General features: G+C 43.9%; 1 protein-coding gene across 2 annotated transcripts; it reads right to left on the bottom strand.

The window, feature by feature from the left end:
• Positions 1–13,146: 13,146 nt before the first annotated feature.
• Positions 13,147–16,975, bottom strand: rnaseh1 (ribonuclease H1). 2 transcript variants are annotated; one of them, XM_058612620.1, is made up of 9 exons: positions 16,862–16,975; positions 16,495–16,596; positions 15,847–15,971; positions 15,546–15,728; positions 15,334–15,433; positions 14,616–14,670; positions 14,419–14,503; positions 14,160–14,284; positions 13,147–13,379 (listed from the first exon to the last, which is right to left on the bottom strand). In XM_058612620.1, the coding sequence occupies exons 2-9, from the start codon at positions 16,557–16,559 to the stop codon at positions 13,239–13,241; spliced, it is 879 nt and encodes a 292-aa protein (XP_058468603.1). In that variant the 5' UTR covers positions 16,560–16,596; positions 16,862–16,975; the 3' UTR covers positions 13,147–13,238. The 2 variants fall into 2 exon arrangements, with proteins under 2 accessions (XP_058468603.1, XP_058468602.1); XM_058612619.1 differs by having other exon boundaries at positions 16,495–16,971.
• Between the last annotated feature and the right edge of the window lie 466 nt (positions 16,976–17,441).

Raw genomic sequence — 17,441 nt, 5'->3', positions numbered from 1 at the left:
CACTTGTTGACGTTATTTGGTTTTTATTGCTACTTTTGTATTTGTTAGTTTGACCCACGTTTCACTGTTTTTGTAGATGTATTTTTCTTTTACCCGCCGTGAACTTTTGTGTCTTGCATTTGTTATTTAAGTTGGATTGGAAGACGGTTTTACACAAATTAAAAAGAGCCATGAAGTATAGATTTGTAAAGTTTGTGATGTAAACTGTGCTGCGATAGAAGAGTTTGGGGAAACTGTGGACACTCGCGCAGAGCTGCGACAAAACCATTATTTTCATCGTCTGATTCGTCTGTCGATGAATAAATGAGTCGTTTTGGTTCAGAAAATGTTGATCAGTGATCGTCAAACTCTGGAAAAGAAGATGTTCTCAAATATGCTTCAGATTCAGAGGGAGAAACATGCAAACCCCTCGCAGGACGACCTCTGCTCTGATAAAAGTCGTATTCACAACAGCTCCTTCTAATTCCAATCCTCGTCCGTTTGCTCGGAAAAGTCCGGTTCGTTTGTGGAGGTGAGAACGCACAACTGAACTCAAGGAAGCAAACTATGAAAACGCAGGGCATTGTGGGTAAACACAACCAGAACGTGTAGAACGACTGCACACGGGGCACCAGGTACGGCGGGTTTAATCAGCTCACTTGCCGGCGCTACGGTAACGAGCACACAGAGAGTGTGAGTCCGTGATTTGCTGTGATGTGGAGGAAACAGAAGTTTCAGACGAGCGAGTTGTCTTGTTGTTTCGTCTTCTCCTTCAGACATTCTGGACGCAGCGCCACCTCAGGCCCGGAGGGGAATGTGTTATTACAAAGGTTCTGTTTGTGCGCAAGTGTGAAACTCGGAGCGGCTGAAAGTTGTACCGAGTCTAGCGGAGACGACTGGGCTTAAACACGACTGAAAGTCACTTTTTTGTGTTGTGGGAGCCTTACAATGCCATAAGAAGCTGGAACCAAGCTTCTACTGATGGTGAGTAAACGTCTCGTCGTTTGACCTTTCCTCTTCACCGCGACCTTCAGTGCAGAGACTGTGACCGGCAGAGAAGACAGATGGGTCACAGGTTTCAGGCTTGTTCAGGTGGTGGTGGTTGTCTGATAACACACACACACACACACACTGATCTAAGCTGCTTAATCAGATTTCTGTCGTTTCAACCTGTTTGGATCTGAACCAACAGACACGAGCAGTCGACAGGATGAATTCAGACACGCGCGCTCTATAGGTCTGCAGTGTGTAGGTGTGCAGCAGTGTGTAATAGGTTTTTCGGTGCAGCTCTGCAGCCTGAAGCCTCCGCTGGGCTCAGTGGGAGAAAGTCAATTACAGCAGGGCTGAGCCTGGCCTGCGGGGGGGCACATGGGCGGGAGATAAGAACGTAAAGATGGCTGCCGCCGAGCCGCCGCCGAGCTTCTCCCTCGACTGCGCGCGCAGGCCCGCCAGCGCTGCACTCTGCCCTCCTGCGTCTACCAGACACGGAGCCAGTGAGCTGCAGCGGAGAGAGAGACAGACAGAGAGAGAGAGAGACAGAGAGACAGACAGACAGAGAAACAGACAGACAGAGAGAGAGAGAGACAGAGAGACAGACAGACAGAGAGAGAGACAAACAGAGAAACAGACAGACAGAGAGAGAGAGACAGAGAGAAACAGACAGACAGAGAGAGAGAGACAGACACACATACACAAACAGAAAAAAGAGCAGAGGCATCGACTGAGAAACACCATCTGCTCTAATTTCACGAGCGTCACATTGATTGGTTTTCTGGATTCAAAAGAGTCGGTCGATAATAATATCACATCATTTACATTCACCCAAAGGTTGAAAACCCAAAGCATGAAAACTTTTCATCTGCAATTAGTTCTTCTCGGGTTTTGTTCAGTAGGCCAGAAATGTCTCGACGGGTACACAGGAACAGGACCCAGAACAAGAGCAGAAACAACAAACCACTACAAGAACAGGTACGGAAAAAGAAATAAGAGCAGGAAAGGGAACGACAACAACATCAGGAGAGAGATGTTGGTACAGGAGTAAAGGAACGGGTATGAGAGCAAGTTCTGGAATAGTACTGGGAACATGAATAACAACGAGAGGACGAGAGGACGAGAGGACGAGAGGACAGTAGGACGTCTCAGGGTAAAAATGACCGCTCACTAAAGTGAGAGTGAGAGTTTTACATGAGTGTCCTCACAGGGACAGAAAGACAGACGTGTGCTGTATGTGCTGCTGAGAGCCTGAAGCTGCTCGCTGCACACACACACACACACACACACACACACACACACACAGTGTCAGCGTGAGACTCCTCTCTGCACAAGCTAATAAGTTTTCCTCCTGCAGTGAACTGATTACAGCAGTAAACCTCATATACCTCCAACACACACACACACACACACACACACACACTGTACCTGTTCTATATCATCAAGTAAACGACATCCTCTCTTATTAACAATGATCCAATTTATCCTATTGTGTGTGTGTGTGTATATGTATATATATATATATATATACATATATATGTATATATGTATATATATATACGTATGTATATATGTATACATATATTTATATATATGCATATACTTATATATATATATACAGTGTATAGAGAGAAAGACTGCTCAGAGCAGATGATTAAAATTAAATCTTCCTGTCGACTAACAACCATCCGTGCTTCCTCTCCTCTGTGAGCTGTGAACGACTGTGTCCCTGATGTCTCTGCTTCCTCACTTTATATTCTGCTCCTGACTCTCACTCACTCACTCACTCACTCACTCACTCACTCTGACAGTGTCAGGATGGACAGATGGAAGAGTGACAGACAGAGGATGAGATAAACAAAGGCGGGATCATCCGTCATGTTTTAAACAGTGAAAATCTTTCATCATCAAACTTTATCGTCCTCCTCTGAGCGACGTCTTCTGGTCAGTCTGCACACACGGATTACAGTGGTGCATCATGGGTAATAACAACTGTCCTCACAGACCATGTCCCAGGTCCATCAGGTCAAATTTGTCCAACATGAGGACATTTTATACAAAACAAAGTAAAACTGCCAATATCATCCTTTTAGTCTCATCCTCTCATCTCTTTAGTCTCATCCTTTTCTCGTCTCCTCTCACAAACACACACAGTAATACACAGTAACACACACACACACACACACACACACACACACAGTCGAGCTTCAACACTAGACAGCAACATAGAAACTAAATCCAAACACGAGCGAGTGAATTATTTATCTGAACGAGCGTCATGATGGAGGTCACTTCCTGTCTGAGAGAGAGAGACAGAGAGAGGGAGACAGAGGGAGAGACAGAGAGAGGGAGAGAGAGAGGGAGGGAGAGAGAAAGACAACGAGGGACGTTGAGGGACGTCTTCGTTGTCAGGAACTTTTTGTTGTAAAGTGAGACGTTTGTCAGATAAAAGTTATTAAGTTAAGTTAAGGTAAGTTAAATTAAGTTAAAGGACCAGTGAGTGACATTTAGGGACAAGTGGACAAACGTCTGTCCTCACTCAAGGAAACTACAGTGTCCTCCACAGACCACGTCTTTTCTTCTTCATTAGTGTCGAAAAAAACTTTTACCAAGAAACACAAAGATCACCCTCTCATCCTTTACTCACCCTCTAATCTCATTCTTTACTCACCCTCACATCATCAGTCACATGTCAGGGTCATAATCATGTGAACAGAGTAAATGTTTGGAAAACTTTGCTAAAGTTAGCACATTCACACGTTCACTTGGATTCAGGCAGTAGATGTTCATCATGGTGCCATCCTTTTCCTCACCCTCACCCTTTTCCTCACCCTCACCCTCCTCTTCTGGAGGATACTTTTTTTTTCGGTGGTCAGGCTAAAATCAGAGGTTTGTCAGGAAAACGTCAGAATAATCCCTTCAGATTAAGCTCATACGTTCACTTGGGCTCACAGATGAGACATTCACCCTCTGCTTATTATGATGTCTCACAAACAAGCGTCCAGATTTACAGTCTGCTTTGTTGTGGACGTGTGCCGCCCTGTGGACGTTTGGCGCAGCCCTGTGGACGTGTGGCGCCGCCCTGTGGACGTTTGGCGCAGCCCTGTGGACGTGTGGCGCCGCCCTGTGGACGTGTGGCGCCGCCCTGTGGACGTGTGAAAAGTATGACCCAGGCCAAAAAGGTCACGTTAGCTTAAAACGATCTAACTGGGGTGTTAAATTGCTCCTCGGGTGCAAATAAAGTTCAAATGTCTGTGAGAGAGAGAGAGACGGGTTCTTCTTTCTGATTAAATGACACATCAGTGCTGGTGATTCCTTCCACCGAGGTCCCCCCCCCCCCCCCAAGCAAAGACCATGAAAGTCTTGAATCAGGACGAAGAAACGAGCCAAAAATCTAAATAATTTATGTAGAAATATGCAGACGCTCGCCGGCCTGAGTCAAAGCCTGCAGGGCTTCACTTCAGCTTCTGTAATCAAGACACACAGAGACGGTTAGCCTGAGCGTTAGCCTGAGCGTTAGCCTGAGCGTTAGCCTGAGCGTTAGCCTGAGCGTTAGCGCTGACGTTCTGTCACAAACACCAACGACGACGTCTCAGCAGATTCTGACCTCGTCCTGTTTCTCTGCGTCTCTTTAAACGTGGTTTTAATGATTTATTGGAGCCAAAAAAGTCGATGGTGAAACGCCTCCGACAGTTTCGGGAGCCTGGATGAAGACGTGTGCAGGAAGTGTGTGTGTGTGTGTTTGGGATTTGGGATTCAGTCTGCTGCTGCTGCTGCTGCTGCTGCAGACCTGAGCAGCATCTTAACAGGCAGCTCAGCTCACAGCACCACAGTTGTCCCACTTCCACAGCAGCGGTGAAGCCGCTGACGCGTCCCTGCTTCATTTCCGAGTGTCACTTTATTTTCTCTGCAGATCAAGTGTTTGTGACGCTTGAGTCAAATTCCCACGTGTTCCCTCCGACGATCGGCCTGTTTTAAATATTTAAGAACGTCCTCTTTTCGCAGTGATTGCATTTAATCTGGAAAGTGGCCTTAAATTGCCATAAATAAGATTTTTTTTATAGAAGCCTTATGAAAAAAGAATGTCCAGAATTATAAATGTGGTCAGCTATATGTTTATAAAATACTGAGGTGAAACAGGGAGGCGCTATAGAGCTGCTACGGCAACTCTTAAAACCATTCAGGACGCAGTTTGTACCAAACGTTTCTGTTTGTTCTGTTTTTCAATTTTAAGGTTACCGCGATTTTTTTGTTTGGATTCATAACACCCTAACCATGGCAACACTGTAACCGGCAGTTTAAAAATGAAAAGATCTTCATCTCTTTCAAAAGAAAGACCAATAGAACAATTAAATTCGTCCAATATTTAACTTGTGTACAGAGTCGTCATTGTATACAAATACTATGACAGTTCTGTTGAATCTTGTAAAAAGCTTCTTCTTTAATTCATTCCAAAACTAGCAAATCTCTTGTTTTCCTGCCTCTGAAAAAAACGAGAAACTACGACACGCTTTAATTCAACGGCCCGAGACGTCGCTGCTTCTGTGTCACTTTTATTCATTCTTACATTCGTTCCACGTCTTCTGCTTTTGGTTTCTCCACCTCGAGGGGTCTGGCACTAGGACACACAAGGACAAGGCCCTCCTGTGGCTGGACAAAGAACTGCAGGTGGAACCCAGGGCCATGTCCTGTGGGGCACAAACTACCACCTGAGCCATCCCGGCTCCACATTTGTTCCTGATATCACCGTCTTTTTATTCCACTGTTCCTTTTCCCATCAGTCATATCACTTATTTTCCCTCAGTCTGACTTTTTCACTCCTCCCTCCTCCTCATCCCCCTCCCCCTCATCCCGCTCCCACTGTCGTCTGCTCCTCTTTTCTCTCCCATCCTTTTCTTCTCGCTGCATCATTTCTTCCCTCTTTCCATCGAGTGTGTCCTCGGCGTCTCCTGCAGCATCAGCAGTCGCACTGTCAAACCACCTGCGGTGTCTACCCACAATTCACCTCTCTTCATAATGAGGACGCCGGGCAAACGTGGTGCCAAATTTAATGAAAAGACTGTTATGAGTGGTTTGGTAAAAGAAAAGCAGGACTGTTGTGTTTCATTCTGCGCTCACCTCCCTGGGTCCTTGTCTTGTGGTTTTACCCTCGGTCAGGGGTCAGGAGGTCCTGGATGGGAGCATGCATGCCCAGACTCTCTGACATGAAAGAGTACGCCTCGCCTCTTCTACAGTGTGAGTTCTGCTGTTCAGCTCAGTGCCGACCGTGTTTTTCATATAACGTCAAACCGTTCCAGAATCAGCATTCCCAGCCGTCCTCCAATATGTTCTGCCGCCTCCTGAATCTGTTCCCGGGTTCTGTTGTCTTCTGTCTATCCGAGATCACGTCACAATAACAGACTATTGTTCTGTAGGATCCAGAAGACTCCAGGCCAGATCAGGTATGAAATCCCTCCACAGAGCCCTGGTTCTGCCCCAAGGTCTGGTCCAGGCGACCAAGTGTGTTGACAAAAGCTCCAGCAGGAGGTGCTCAAGAGGCCTCCTGATCAGATGCCCAAATCGGGACAACTTGTTCCTTACGATGCAAAGGAACAGCTGCTCTACTCCGAGCTCCCTCTAGATGTCTGAACTTCTCACCTCGGCTGAGAAGTCCCACAGAAGTTGGGTTTAACAATCCCAGTTAATCTTTGTCTTCCATGTTATGTTTGTCACAACATCTCGATGGTTCCCAAATAGGCCAGAGTCAAATTGTTGAGTCAGCGGTTCCCGGAAGATGTCCTTCCCTGTTCTAGAGTCAGAATCCTTGCCTTTTCCTGAAGCTGTGTGCCGATACCGTCAGCCGCTTACGAGAACACGGTAAAGACTCTCCCAATCATTACTGAATCATTCAAACTCATTTAGTGAATAACAAACTTCACCTCTCTGTAATTTATAAAGTCAACAGTCTCCTGATTTGCAGGCAAATTTCATGCATAGTCAATAAATTCACTGGATTTCCATAACGAGATTAACTTTCAAGCCAATATTTGATTTATGATTTTTTTTTGTTATGTTTCTACACCAGAGTAGGCGTCATAATTTCCACACGCTGAACGTCTCACTGTGGAGTGCAACTCTGTGAATACACAGATGGCTTCAGGGGAGCAGAGCACGAGGGCACGCATCGATTCAGACGATTCTGTCCACGATGTGAATCAGCGGGGAGACGAGATAATGAAGCTGTAAAACATTGGCAAGTAAAGAAAAAGAAAACAAAAAAAAAGCACTGAAGAGCCATGACAGAGACCTGTGGTGCGTTCACTGACCCGACTGACCAACAGCCGCATTCATTCACAAGCCTTGAAAAACAGTGGATTCTGGTCTTTTTTGCCCGTTTTTTGTTCAATCTCATTATCATTGAAGAAATGTCAGTAAAAGACTGATATTGTGCTGTGAAGATATTTTTAATGAGCAGATTTTTTCATTTTCTCTGACCTCCCTTCAGCTTGATTAACACAACTTCAGCTGTTGCTGTCGGGGTTTGGTTTGGAGTTAAAAATAAGGAAAACTGTAGCTTTCCAGAAAATGCTAAAGCCTTGGAAAAACAGTTGTGTTAAATTAAAGGAAACAGTCGTGTTGGTAACAGGTTTCAGAGCTGGATGTCGACAGCTGTCATGGAAACAGATGCCACTTTGTTCTTCCTGCCGTCCTTTGATTGCGACTCCTCCGGTAACTTCGTGCTGCGCACGGCTTCTCCTTGATTGTGGATCAGAAAGGAATAAGCAGAATAGACAGCGTGTCTGGATAAAATAGTTTGAAGACAAACACTGGAGAGCAGCACGTGAACCGGTCCTGCGAACAGACAGAGAACATTCAGAGTGGAGGCATCAACCCAAGTTCTCTGAGAATCTACGTCTTAACATAATATTGTTCTTCAGAGGTTCAACGTGTGCTGCAAACATAAAGAATGACCAAGGAACTCCGAAGTGTCTGCGAGTCAGACAGTGACTCAACAATGATGACATTCACGCAAAGACAAAGTCATGGCCTGAAGATCTCAAATAAGAACAAGTCCGCTCCAGATACGACCTCAGAGACTTGGACGTGAACTCCAGCACCAGCTTAACTACTTGGAAATAACCTGAAAAGCCCAAAAATACGGTCACACAAATATTACCAAGAAATCTACCAAACGACACATCATTCACACGTGATTTAGGCTCGGGCGTCAAAACATCGCAGCAACTTCAAAGTTTAGTAAGCTGGACGTGATCTCAGCAACACCGGGCAAGACCAAAGGGACTTAAGACATCAGCCCAGAACTCAGGAACTTAAGAAATCAGCCCAGACCTCAGGAACTTAAGACATCAGCCCAGACCTCAGGAACTTAAGACATCAGCCCAGACCTCAGGAACTTAAGACATCAGCCCAGACCTCAGGAACTTAAGACATCAGCCCAGAACTCAGGAACTTAAGACATCAGCCCAGAACTCAGGAATTTAAGACATCAGCCCAGAACTCAGGAACTTAAGACATCAGCCCAGACCTCAGGAACTTAAGACATCAGCCCAGAACTCAGGAACTTAAGACATCAGCCCAGAACTCAGGAACTTAAGACATCAGCCCAGAACTCAGGAACTTAAGACATCAGCCCAGACCTCAGGAACTTAAGACATCAGCCCAGAACTCAGGAACTTAAGACATCAGCCCAGACCTCAGGAACTTAAGACATCAGCCCAGAACTCAGGAATTTAAGAAATCAGCCCAGAACTCAGGAACTTAAGACATCAGCCCAGAACTCAGGAATTTAAGAAATCAGCCCAGACCTCAGGAACTTAAGACATCAGCCCAGAACTCAGGAATTTAAGAAATCAGCCCAGAACTCAGGAACTTAAGAAATCAGCCCAGAACTCAGGAACTTAAGACATCAGCCCAGAACTCAGGAACTTAAGACATCAGCCCAGAACTCAGGAACTTAAGACATCAGCCCAGACCTCAGGAACTTAAGACATCAGCCCAGAACTCAGGAACTTAAGACATCAGCCCAGACCTCAGGAACTTAAGACATCAGCCCAGAACTCAGGAATTTAAGAAATCAGCCCAGAACTCAGGAACTTAAGACATCAGCCCAGAACTCAGGAATTTAAGAAATCAGCCCAGACCTCAGGAACTTAAGACATCAGCCCAGAACTCAGGAATTTAAGAAATCAGCCCAGAACTCAGGAACTTAAGACATCAGCCCAGAACTCAGGAACTTAAGACATCAGCCCAGACCTCAGGAACTTAAGACATCAGCCCAGAACTCAGGAACTTAAGACATCAGCCCAGAACTCAGGAACTTAAGACATCAGCCCAGAACTCAGGAACTTAAGACATCAGCCCAGACCTCAGGAACTTAAGACATCAGCCCAGAACTCAGGAACTTAAGACATCAGCCCAGACCTCAGGAACTTAAGACATCAGCCCAGAACTCAGGAACTTAAGACATCAGCCCAGAACTCAGGAACTTAAGACATCAGCCCAGACCTCAGGAACTTAAGACATCAGCCAAGAACTCAGGAATTTAAGAAATCAGCCCAGAACTCAGGAACTTAAGACATCAGCCCAGAACTCAGGAACTAAAGAAATCAGCCCAGAACTCAGGAATTTAAGAAATCAGCCCAGAACTCAGGAACTTAAGACATCAGCCCAGACCTCAGGAACTTAAGACATCAGCCCAGAACTCAGGAACTAAAGAAATCAGCCCAGAACTCAGGAATTTAAGAAATCAGCCCAGAACTCAGGAACTTCAGACATCAGCCCAGAACTCAGGAACTTAAGACATCAGCCCAGAACTCAGGAACTTAAGAAATCAGCCCAGAACTCAGGAACTTAAGAAATCAGCCCAGAACTCAGGAACTTAAGAAATCAGCCCAGAACTCAGGAACTTAAGAAATCAGCCCAGAACTCAGGAACTTAAGACATCAGCCCAGACCTCAGGAACTTAAGACATCAGCCCAGACCTCAGGAACTTAAGACATCAGCCCAGAACTCAGGAACTTAAGACATCAGCCCAGACCTCAGGAACTTAAGACATCAGCCCAGAACTCAGGAACTTAAGACATCAGCCCAGACCTCAGGAACTTAAGACATCAGCCCAGAACTCAGGAATTTAAGAAATCAGCCCAGAACTCAGGAACTTAAGACATCAGCCCAGAACTCAGGAACTAAAGAAATCAGCCCAGAACTCAGGAATTTAAGAAATCAGCCCAGAACTCAGGAACTTAAGACATCAGCCCAGACCTCAGGAACTTAAGACATCAGCCCAGAACTCAGGAACTAAAGAAATCAGCCCAGAACTCAGGAATTTAAGAAATCAGCCCAGAACTCAGGAACTTCAGACATCAGCCCAGAACTCAGGAACTTAAGACATCAGCCCAGAACTCAGGAACTTAAGAAATCAGCCCAGAACTCAGGAACTTAAGAAATCAGCCCAGAACTCAGGAACTAAAGAAATCAGCCCAACAACATGACCGCAGAAACTCTGCACCAGAGGTCGCGCTAGACTTTTTCGTTGTCTGTCATTTTGACTGACAGGGTCATAAAAATCCCGTCATAATCAATTTTTACCGGTCACTTTAAATGATAATAATGACATATTCAATTGCATTGTTCATATTGCAGTGGAATATGAACAGTTAACCTGTGGCCTAAACGCACAGTCTCACACCTTCCTCCTGGTCCACATGGACTTAAATCGCGTGCCTGCTTGCGCGTAGTTGCGCGTGGTAGGAAATCCCGCAACATGCGCTCCTTCTGCACCAGTGGATCAGCTGCACCGGTCACAGACGCGCTCCAAAGCCTCCTGTCCATAGCTCTTTAACACGCTGTCAGCACTACAAGGATAGCGAGATGCATTGAGTACGGTGTCCAGGTCAGAAATTATGCTCAGATTCTCCGATGGGAATCTTTATTTTGTCGCACAACATTTTTCTATCCGCCCTCCTCAGCCAGGAGAACTCCCGCTCCCACTGAACTCGCCTAACCTCCTTACTGCCACTTCCTCGCTCCGCTGAGGCCAAGGGCTGAGTTTGTCCTTCATCTGCATCTATCCCTCTTTTTTCACCTTTTTTATCAACATAGTTTTTAGGGGTGTGAATTGCAATCAAAATGACAGATGGCTCTCAGATTTTTCCGTCACCGTTTTAAAAAAACGGTCAATGACGGAAAATATTCGGTTAACGCGACCCCTGCTCTGCACATGACCTTTCAGATCCAGACTTCCAATCCTAAGAACTTGGACATAACCTGTTCATTTTGAACAAGCAGTTTGTTGCAATCTCTAACTTTTTGGGACTGGACTTGGCCTCAGACTTATTATTGTCTGTTCAACAACTGTCTGCGTGAAGTTTTCCCTCCTCCTCCTCCTCCTCCCACATCACTGCAAGCACTTTAGCAAACATCCTCCGCTCCACGTCAGACAGTCTGAGGTGTCAGAGTTCTTCAACCCTGGCACAACATTCTGGATTAGTTTAGGTCTTAAAAACTGACAAAAACCCGGAACTGAAATTTGAGCTGGATGTTTCTAACGTCAGGTTTGTTAAGTTTCTTCACAGTTTCCTCCCCTGCAGCAGAGCAGCGGCGGACTGATGCCAGAGCTCAGTCTGCTGAGTGTGTGTGTGTGTCGAGGAGGAGCGCTAACGAGGCTCATCCAGCGAGGAGGTGGCGCTGCCGAGGGCTGACCTCTGACCTCCTACAGGCGCTCTCTCTCAGAGTGGGCTGCCTCTGGCGGGGTCGCGGTGGCCCACGCTAGCCGCGAGGCAGCGGTCAGGGTCAGGGTGAGGAACCCTGAGCCTCCGTCATGCCATCCCAACATTTACACCGACCAACTGACTGGCTGCAGGACGGAGGAGGAGGAGGAGGAGGAGGAGGAGACTCTTCATTTCTCTTTCTCCGTCTTTATGTCGAAGGAGACGAGAAAACCAACTATCAAAAATGTATCACTTTATTACAAGTCCTGCACCAAAAAAAGATCATTTAGGAAGAGAAAGTTTGTGACTTTTTGAAGAGTTTAATCTGGAAAATCCAGATTATTATTATTATAATCTCATTCTACAAATACATAATTTTACTAAGACTCGAGAAAAACTCTCTTAAATCATATTTTTAATCTGCAAATCTGATCATTCACACTCGCACCGGTGTTTAATTTTGATATTTTCAAAAGTAAATTGGACTTTCACCTAAAAACAGAATGTTTACGCATCGACCTGTGAAATAAGACTTCCACTTCCACTGCAGATTTTTATACTGTTGCACAAACTAAACATAGTGTTATTTTTATATTTAAACAGCTATATTTTTTATATACAGTACATATGATGTTGTCAAATGACAAACACAATATTATTAATAAAGATCCTGTTTTTTATGTATTTGTTTAGTTGTAGTTTTATATATTCTGATATTTTGGTCCCTGTGTGTGTGTCAGGTTTTCCTTTAAAACAAGCTAAATTCAACTTTAACAGATTTTCTGACCATTGTTCCGTCTCTCGTTTGATTTATTTTACGTCTCTTGGATTTTTACGTCGTACTGTGAATAAAATAAAAAACAAATTGTACTGATTTTTGAAAATGACTCTTCATATTGCTGGATTTCTTTTATTAATGATGGATATTTTAGACTAAAACAAGCACAAACTCAGTCTTTGAGTGCATGTTAGCACATTAGTGTATGTCCATATATCACACACGATGAGTCTGTTTGATACATTTGCAATAGATCATCGTACCTTTCAAATTCTGTTTTTATTAAATAATTAAAGTTATGTCCTCTAATTAAAGTAGTGACATTTTAGATCTAAACTGCACTTTGAATAAACTTTATTGCAATTAAAACGGAATCATTTGACAATAAATAATCCCTCCGTATCAGCGTGAACCTTAAGAAAAAGCTGAAGTCCTCACCTCTAACGTCGTCATGGAGCTCCCCCTGCTGGATGAAACGCTGTACTACACCATCCACTTCCTTTCCTTCACCCTCTCCTCTGTCCTCGCCTCCTCACGTCTGATCCTCACAATGAATAAATAAATGAATGAAAGAATATTGGAAATGAAGACTGTGTGTGGTTCCAGTTGAAACATAAGAACAAAACTTTATTTAAACAGAAACAACAGACACACAGACACACACACAGATCTCCTCCCTGTGAGTCTCTGTTTTGTTTTTTTTTTAAAGTGCAGAAACAGAAAAGTTTGAGGCATTCAAAGTGGAGACGATCGCCTCGTCTGTTTTTTTTTTTGTTTTTTTTTTAACAGAAACCATCATCATCATCATCGTCGTCATCGTCTTCGTCGCGGTCGTGCTGCAGATGAGGTTTGGCTGCTCCTTCTCTGGAGAGGCGGTCGGCCTCCTCATTGCCCGTGTAGCCGGCGTGACCTGGAATGTACATCTGGAGGAGGAAGACGACGCATTTATCACAGAGCCATTCCTACGTTTTATCCATTCATTCACACCAGCTCCAGTCTACTGAACCCTAGTCCATTTGCTCGGAAAGTCCAGTTTCCGTTTGTGGATGTTGTGAACGCGCAACCAAACTTTGGTCCCCCGGAAAACTTAGGTCTCGATTAGCTTCAAGTGAACCAAATGCAGCAAGTGGACTCCCAGAAAACCCAGTATGTTTACAGTCACAGTTAAATCTAGCTGAGGTCGTAGTCAGGCTGATGAGGTCGTAGTCAGGCTGATGAGGTCGTAGTCAGACTGATGTCGTAGTCAGACTGATGTCGTAGTCAGACTGATGAGGTCGTAGTCAGAGTACGAACAGAATACATTAATCTAAAGGTTTGGTTCGTTTCACGATCACACTGAGTCTACCACAGCCTATTAGGTGTAAAAACCACCTTAGTCCAACTAAGACTAGCTTCATTTTAGTCAGACTAACGTGTTTACACGACATTAAGGAAAATGAATTATTGTCTTAGTCTTTGACTAAAGTCAGACTTTAATCATGAACGGAAACACGGACTCTGACGCTGTTAAACTTTGGTAAAAATCCTGCAAAGTAGCACTTTAAGGAGGGTTTAACTCTTTAACTCCGACAGCACACGCTACTCTTCGTCTCCTGCAACTGAAGAGTGAGGTGAGAGATATTGAGCTCCATAAATGTTTAACTGCACACACTAACATCGACGCACCTCTACAGCACAGAAGTATAGAGAGTGTGTTCTTTTACCCAGACGACCTCCAGCTCAGCGTTCAGTCTGTCCAGCGCCACAAAATCGTCCTTGTTGACGATTTTACCTCCGGACTTCAGTCTCCACCCGTTCAGCTTCCAGTCCTTCACCCACTTGGTGATACCTGCAGAAGACACGCCGTCGTCAAACACACGCCGCTGCAGTGTCGTCTCTTCAGGCGCCAGAACAGTTATCAGGGCACGAAATAAGCCACGACACTATGGAGACGTCGCGACATCAAACCACAGTAAAGCTCACCGTTGATGGTAAACATGCTGTCGGTGTAAATAAGCAGCTTCTTGATGTTCTTCTCTTTGGCCTGCTGCAGAGCTTTGCAGGCTGCCTTTGTTTAGAAACACACACACACACACACACACACACACACACACACACACACACACGTTACTTTATGATTCTTACTCGTTTATCTCCATCACAGTGACGATCGTGTTCACCTGTATCTCTGCTCGCTGGTTGGTTTGTCTTCCCAGCAGACGCTCAGCTGTGTTTCTGTCACGAGACAAACAACTGTGTCATTCATTCATTCATTCATTCATTCATTCACAGAGTGTGTGTGTGTGTATGTGTGTGTGCAACATTACACAGAGTATGAAGAAGATAATAGAGGATCCGTTTGAATTCCAAGCCCAAGAAAATTATTATTTAACGTTTTATTATTATTTTATTACGTGTTATTAAAGTTTTGTTGTACGGCGGATAACAAAATATTCTATTTTTGAATTTCCAATCATCTCAGAATCAGAGATATTATATTAATCCCCAAGAGGAGATTAGGTTTCATCGCAGTTACTCCTGATATATAAGAATATGAAAATTCTAATAAATATAAAAACTAGAGTGTTAATAAAGAATGACATACGATAGAAATATTTACATACATTATGTGTTACAGTCAATAAATTTAATACCAATATCAACAAGTAAAAACAACTAAGGCTGCGACTAGCGAATATTTTTTATAATCAACTGGTTGCTTGGTTCATAACATGTTAGTTTTCACCATAAATATTCAGTTTTTAATGATTTTCCTTTAAAAACAAACAACGCTTGTTAGATTAGCTGTGTTGGGAAAGATTATAAATTGAATTTCAGAGCAAATGTTTAACATTTCCAGAACATTTTGGCCCCTGCTGTGTGTGTGTGTGTTCTTACAGTGGGTGGTTGGGGCCCCAGTAAACGCCGATGCCTGCTCGGGCTCCTTGTTTCCCGTTGCCTGTGCAGCCGCCGTCAGTGTAAACCACCACCGCGTCACCTGGAGACAGATGGAGAGCAAGTTTTTAACTCAATGGCCACCATTTTGTGTCAAACGGATTATCCGGTATATAAAAGAGTGCATTTCCACAGACTCCTGGGAAACATCGCACCCATGTATGTGAATCCGTCGCCGCTGCTTCCTGAACACGAGCTTTCCGACGGTTTGGTTCGTTTGGGCGGTAAAACCCCGTCCTCCTGGTCCGAGTGGGATCTCTTCTTACCGAGAGGGATGTACTCCAGAGGTTCAGGGCCTCTTTTAGGAAGAGTGATGGCCGAATCTAAACTCTGAGCTCCTGGAAAAAAAACACGAGGTCAAGGTTATGGTACCAAAAGAAAAAGATTGTGAGATTTCCGACGCAATATTGTGGACATAAAAAAAAGGGGGGGGGGGGGGGGGGATTAAAAGCGTACCTTTATTCACCGGTGGAGGAGCAGATATTTCAGCTCCTCTGACAAAAGCCCAGGCTTCTTTCTCTGCCGCAAACTTTTTAAAAGATGCAGAGGGAAATTTCTCCACCTGTGCTTTACATTCATCCCTAAAAATGGTAAAAAAAATAATAAAGATGTATTTGTTTTATCCCACTGCGCCGTTTTAGGCACTTTAAGTAAGTCATTCTCTAAGTAAGATAAAATAAACAAAATAAACAACTACTAACTCCGTAAACTCAGTATTACCAGATAAAAGTAAAGAAGTTGTGTGGTGAGACATTTATTTAAGATAAATCTGAGCACATACTACAAACTATTATGTGTATAATGGCTACAACAATAATCTACAAATCAAATATGACATCCTGTGGTTGCTTAGCAACACTCAAACTGAGTGTGTTCAATGAGATTTTAATGTCGATAGAGAGAGTGAGTTGTAAAGACTATAAAATTATGTTGATTTAGTAGATTAATGTTGTCATATTTTTGAGAGGTTCAGATAGAAGTAAAAAATAGCGTTAATCTGAATGAGATTTGGCACGCCCTACAGAAAACGCCCCCCCGTGGACCCAGTGGCTCTGGTTTCCCTGTAAAACCAAAGATCCGAACTTAAGTCGTGAGCATTCTCACCATGATTTGTAGACTCCGGGTTTGAAGCCGTTTCTCACTGCGTAGAAAAACTTGCCCTTCGCCATGTCGTCGGCGGCGCTGCAGACGCTCCTGAGTGCTCCTCTGAAAAGACCAGGCAGCCTAAACATCACTGTCTGCCGGCACAACGCGAGGCACGCAGGTGGCTGACATCCTGGTGCCAACTCCGGTTAATTAAGATTAAATTCAGTGCGTGATTTACAACGAAAACGAGTGAAATAATGACAGAAAATACGGCCAAAAACTAGCTACTTCAGACGAGCTAATTTGTTTGCATCGCATAAATCACATAAGTAACATAAGAACGATATTATTCACTAACATGACGTCAACATAATTAAACTTTTACCCTCATAAACGCGTAATGAAGAGCCGTTTTGGAACCAGAAGACGGGCGAAGAAAGAGGAAAGTGTAGCACTGACAACAACTTCACACGTTCAGCTACGTCTGTCAACTCTCGCGATATTCTCGTGCTGCGTTCACTGCCTCTCACAGTGAACCAAACGTGGGAGTAAAATCACGTCATATTTTCATATTTTCTCTTGTGTTTAAATGTGTTCTTCAGAATCCAGTAAAATTGTTTAATTTCCGACATTTACCGCTACGGGAATAATAATAAAAATACCTACATTAATCTACATTTAGACTTTTTGAAATATCACATGTCCGAGTATACAAAGTGCCTAAAACATAGCCACATATACACAACCGACCAAATAAGACAAGAATATGAAATAAGTGAAATATTATTAAATACTTATCTTTAAAATATGTAAATGTGTATGTTTACCTCTCAATAAACGTTGGACGGAATATAAACGCTATCAAAATGCATTTAGTTTTCTTTTCCCATGCCTTTCGCTGCTAGTGTCGTTTTAACTTGATTACGAACTTAATGAAAACCCCATAAAAGCACAACAAATGTGTT

Source organism: Solea solea, chromosome 17 (genome assembly GCF_958295425.1).
Source record: "Solea solea chromosome 17, fSolSol10.1, whole genome shotgun sequence".
NCBI classification, from domain to species: Eukaryota; Metazoa; Chordata; class Actinopteri; order Pleuronectiformes; family Soleidae; genus Solea; species Solea solea.
Note: the sequence above shows the minus strand (reverse complement) of the source record. Positions and strands in the feature narration are given on the sequence as shown.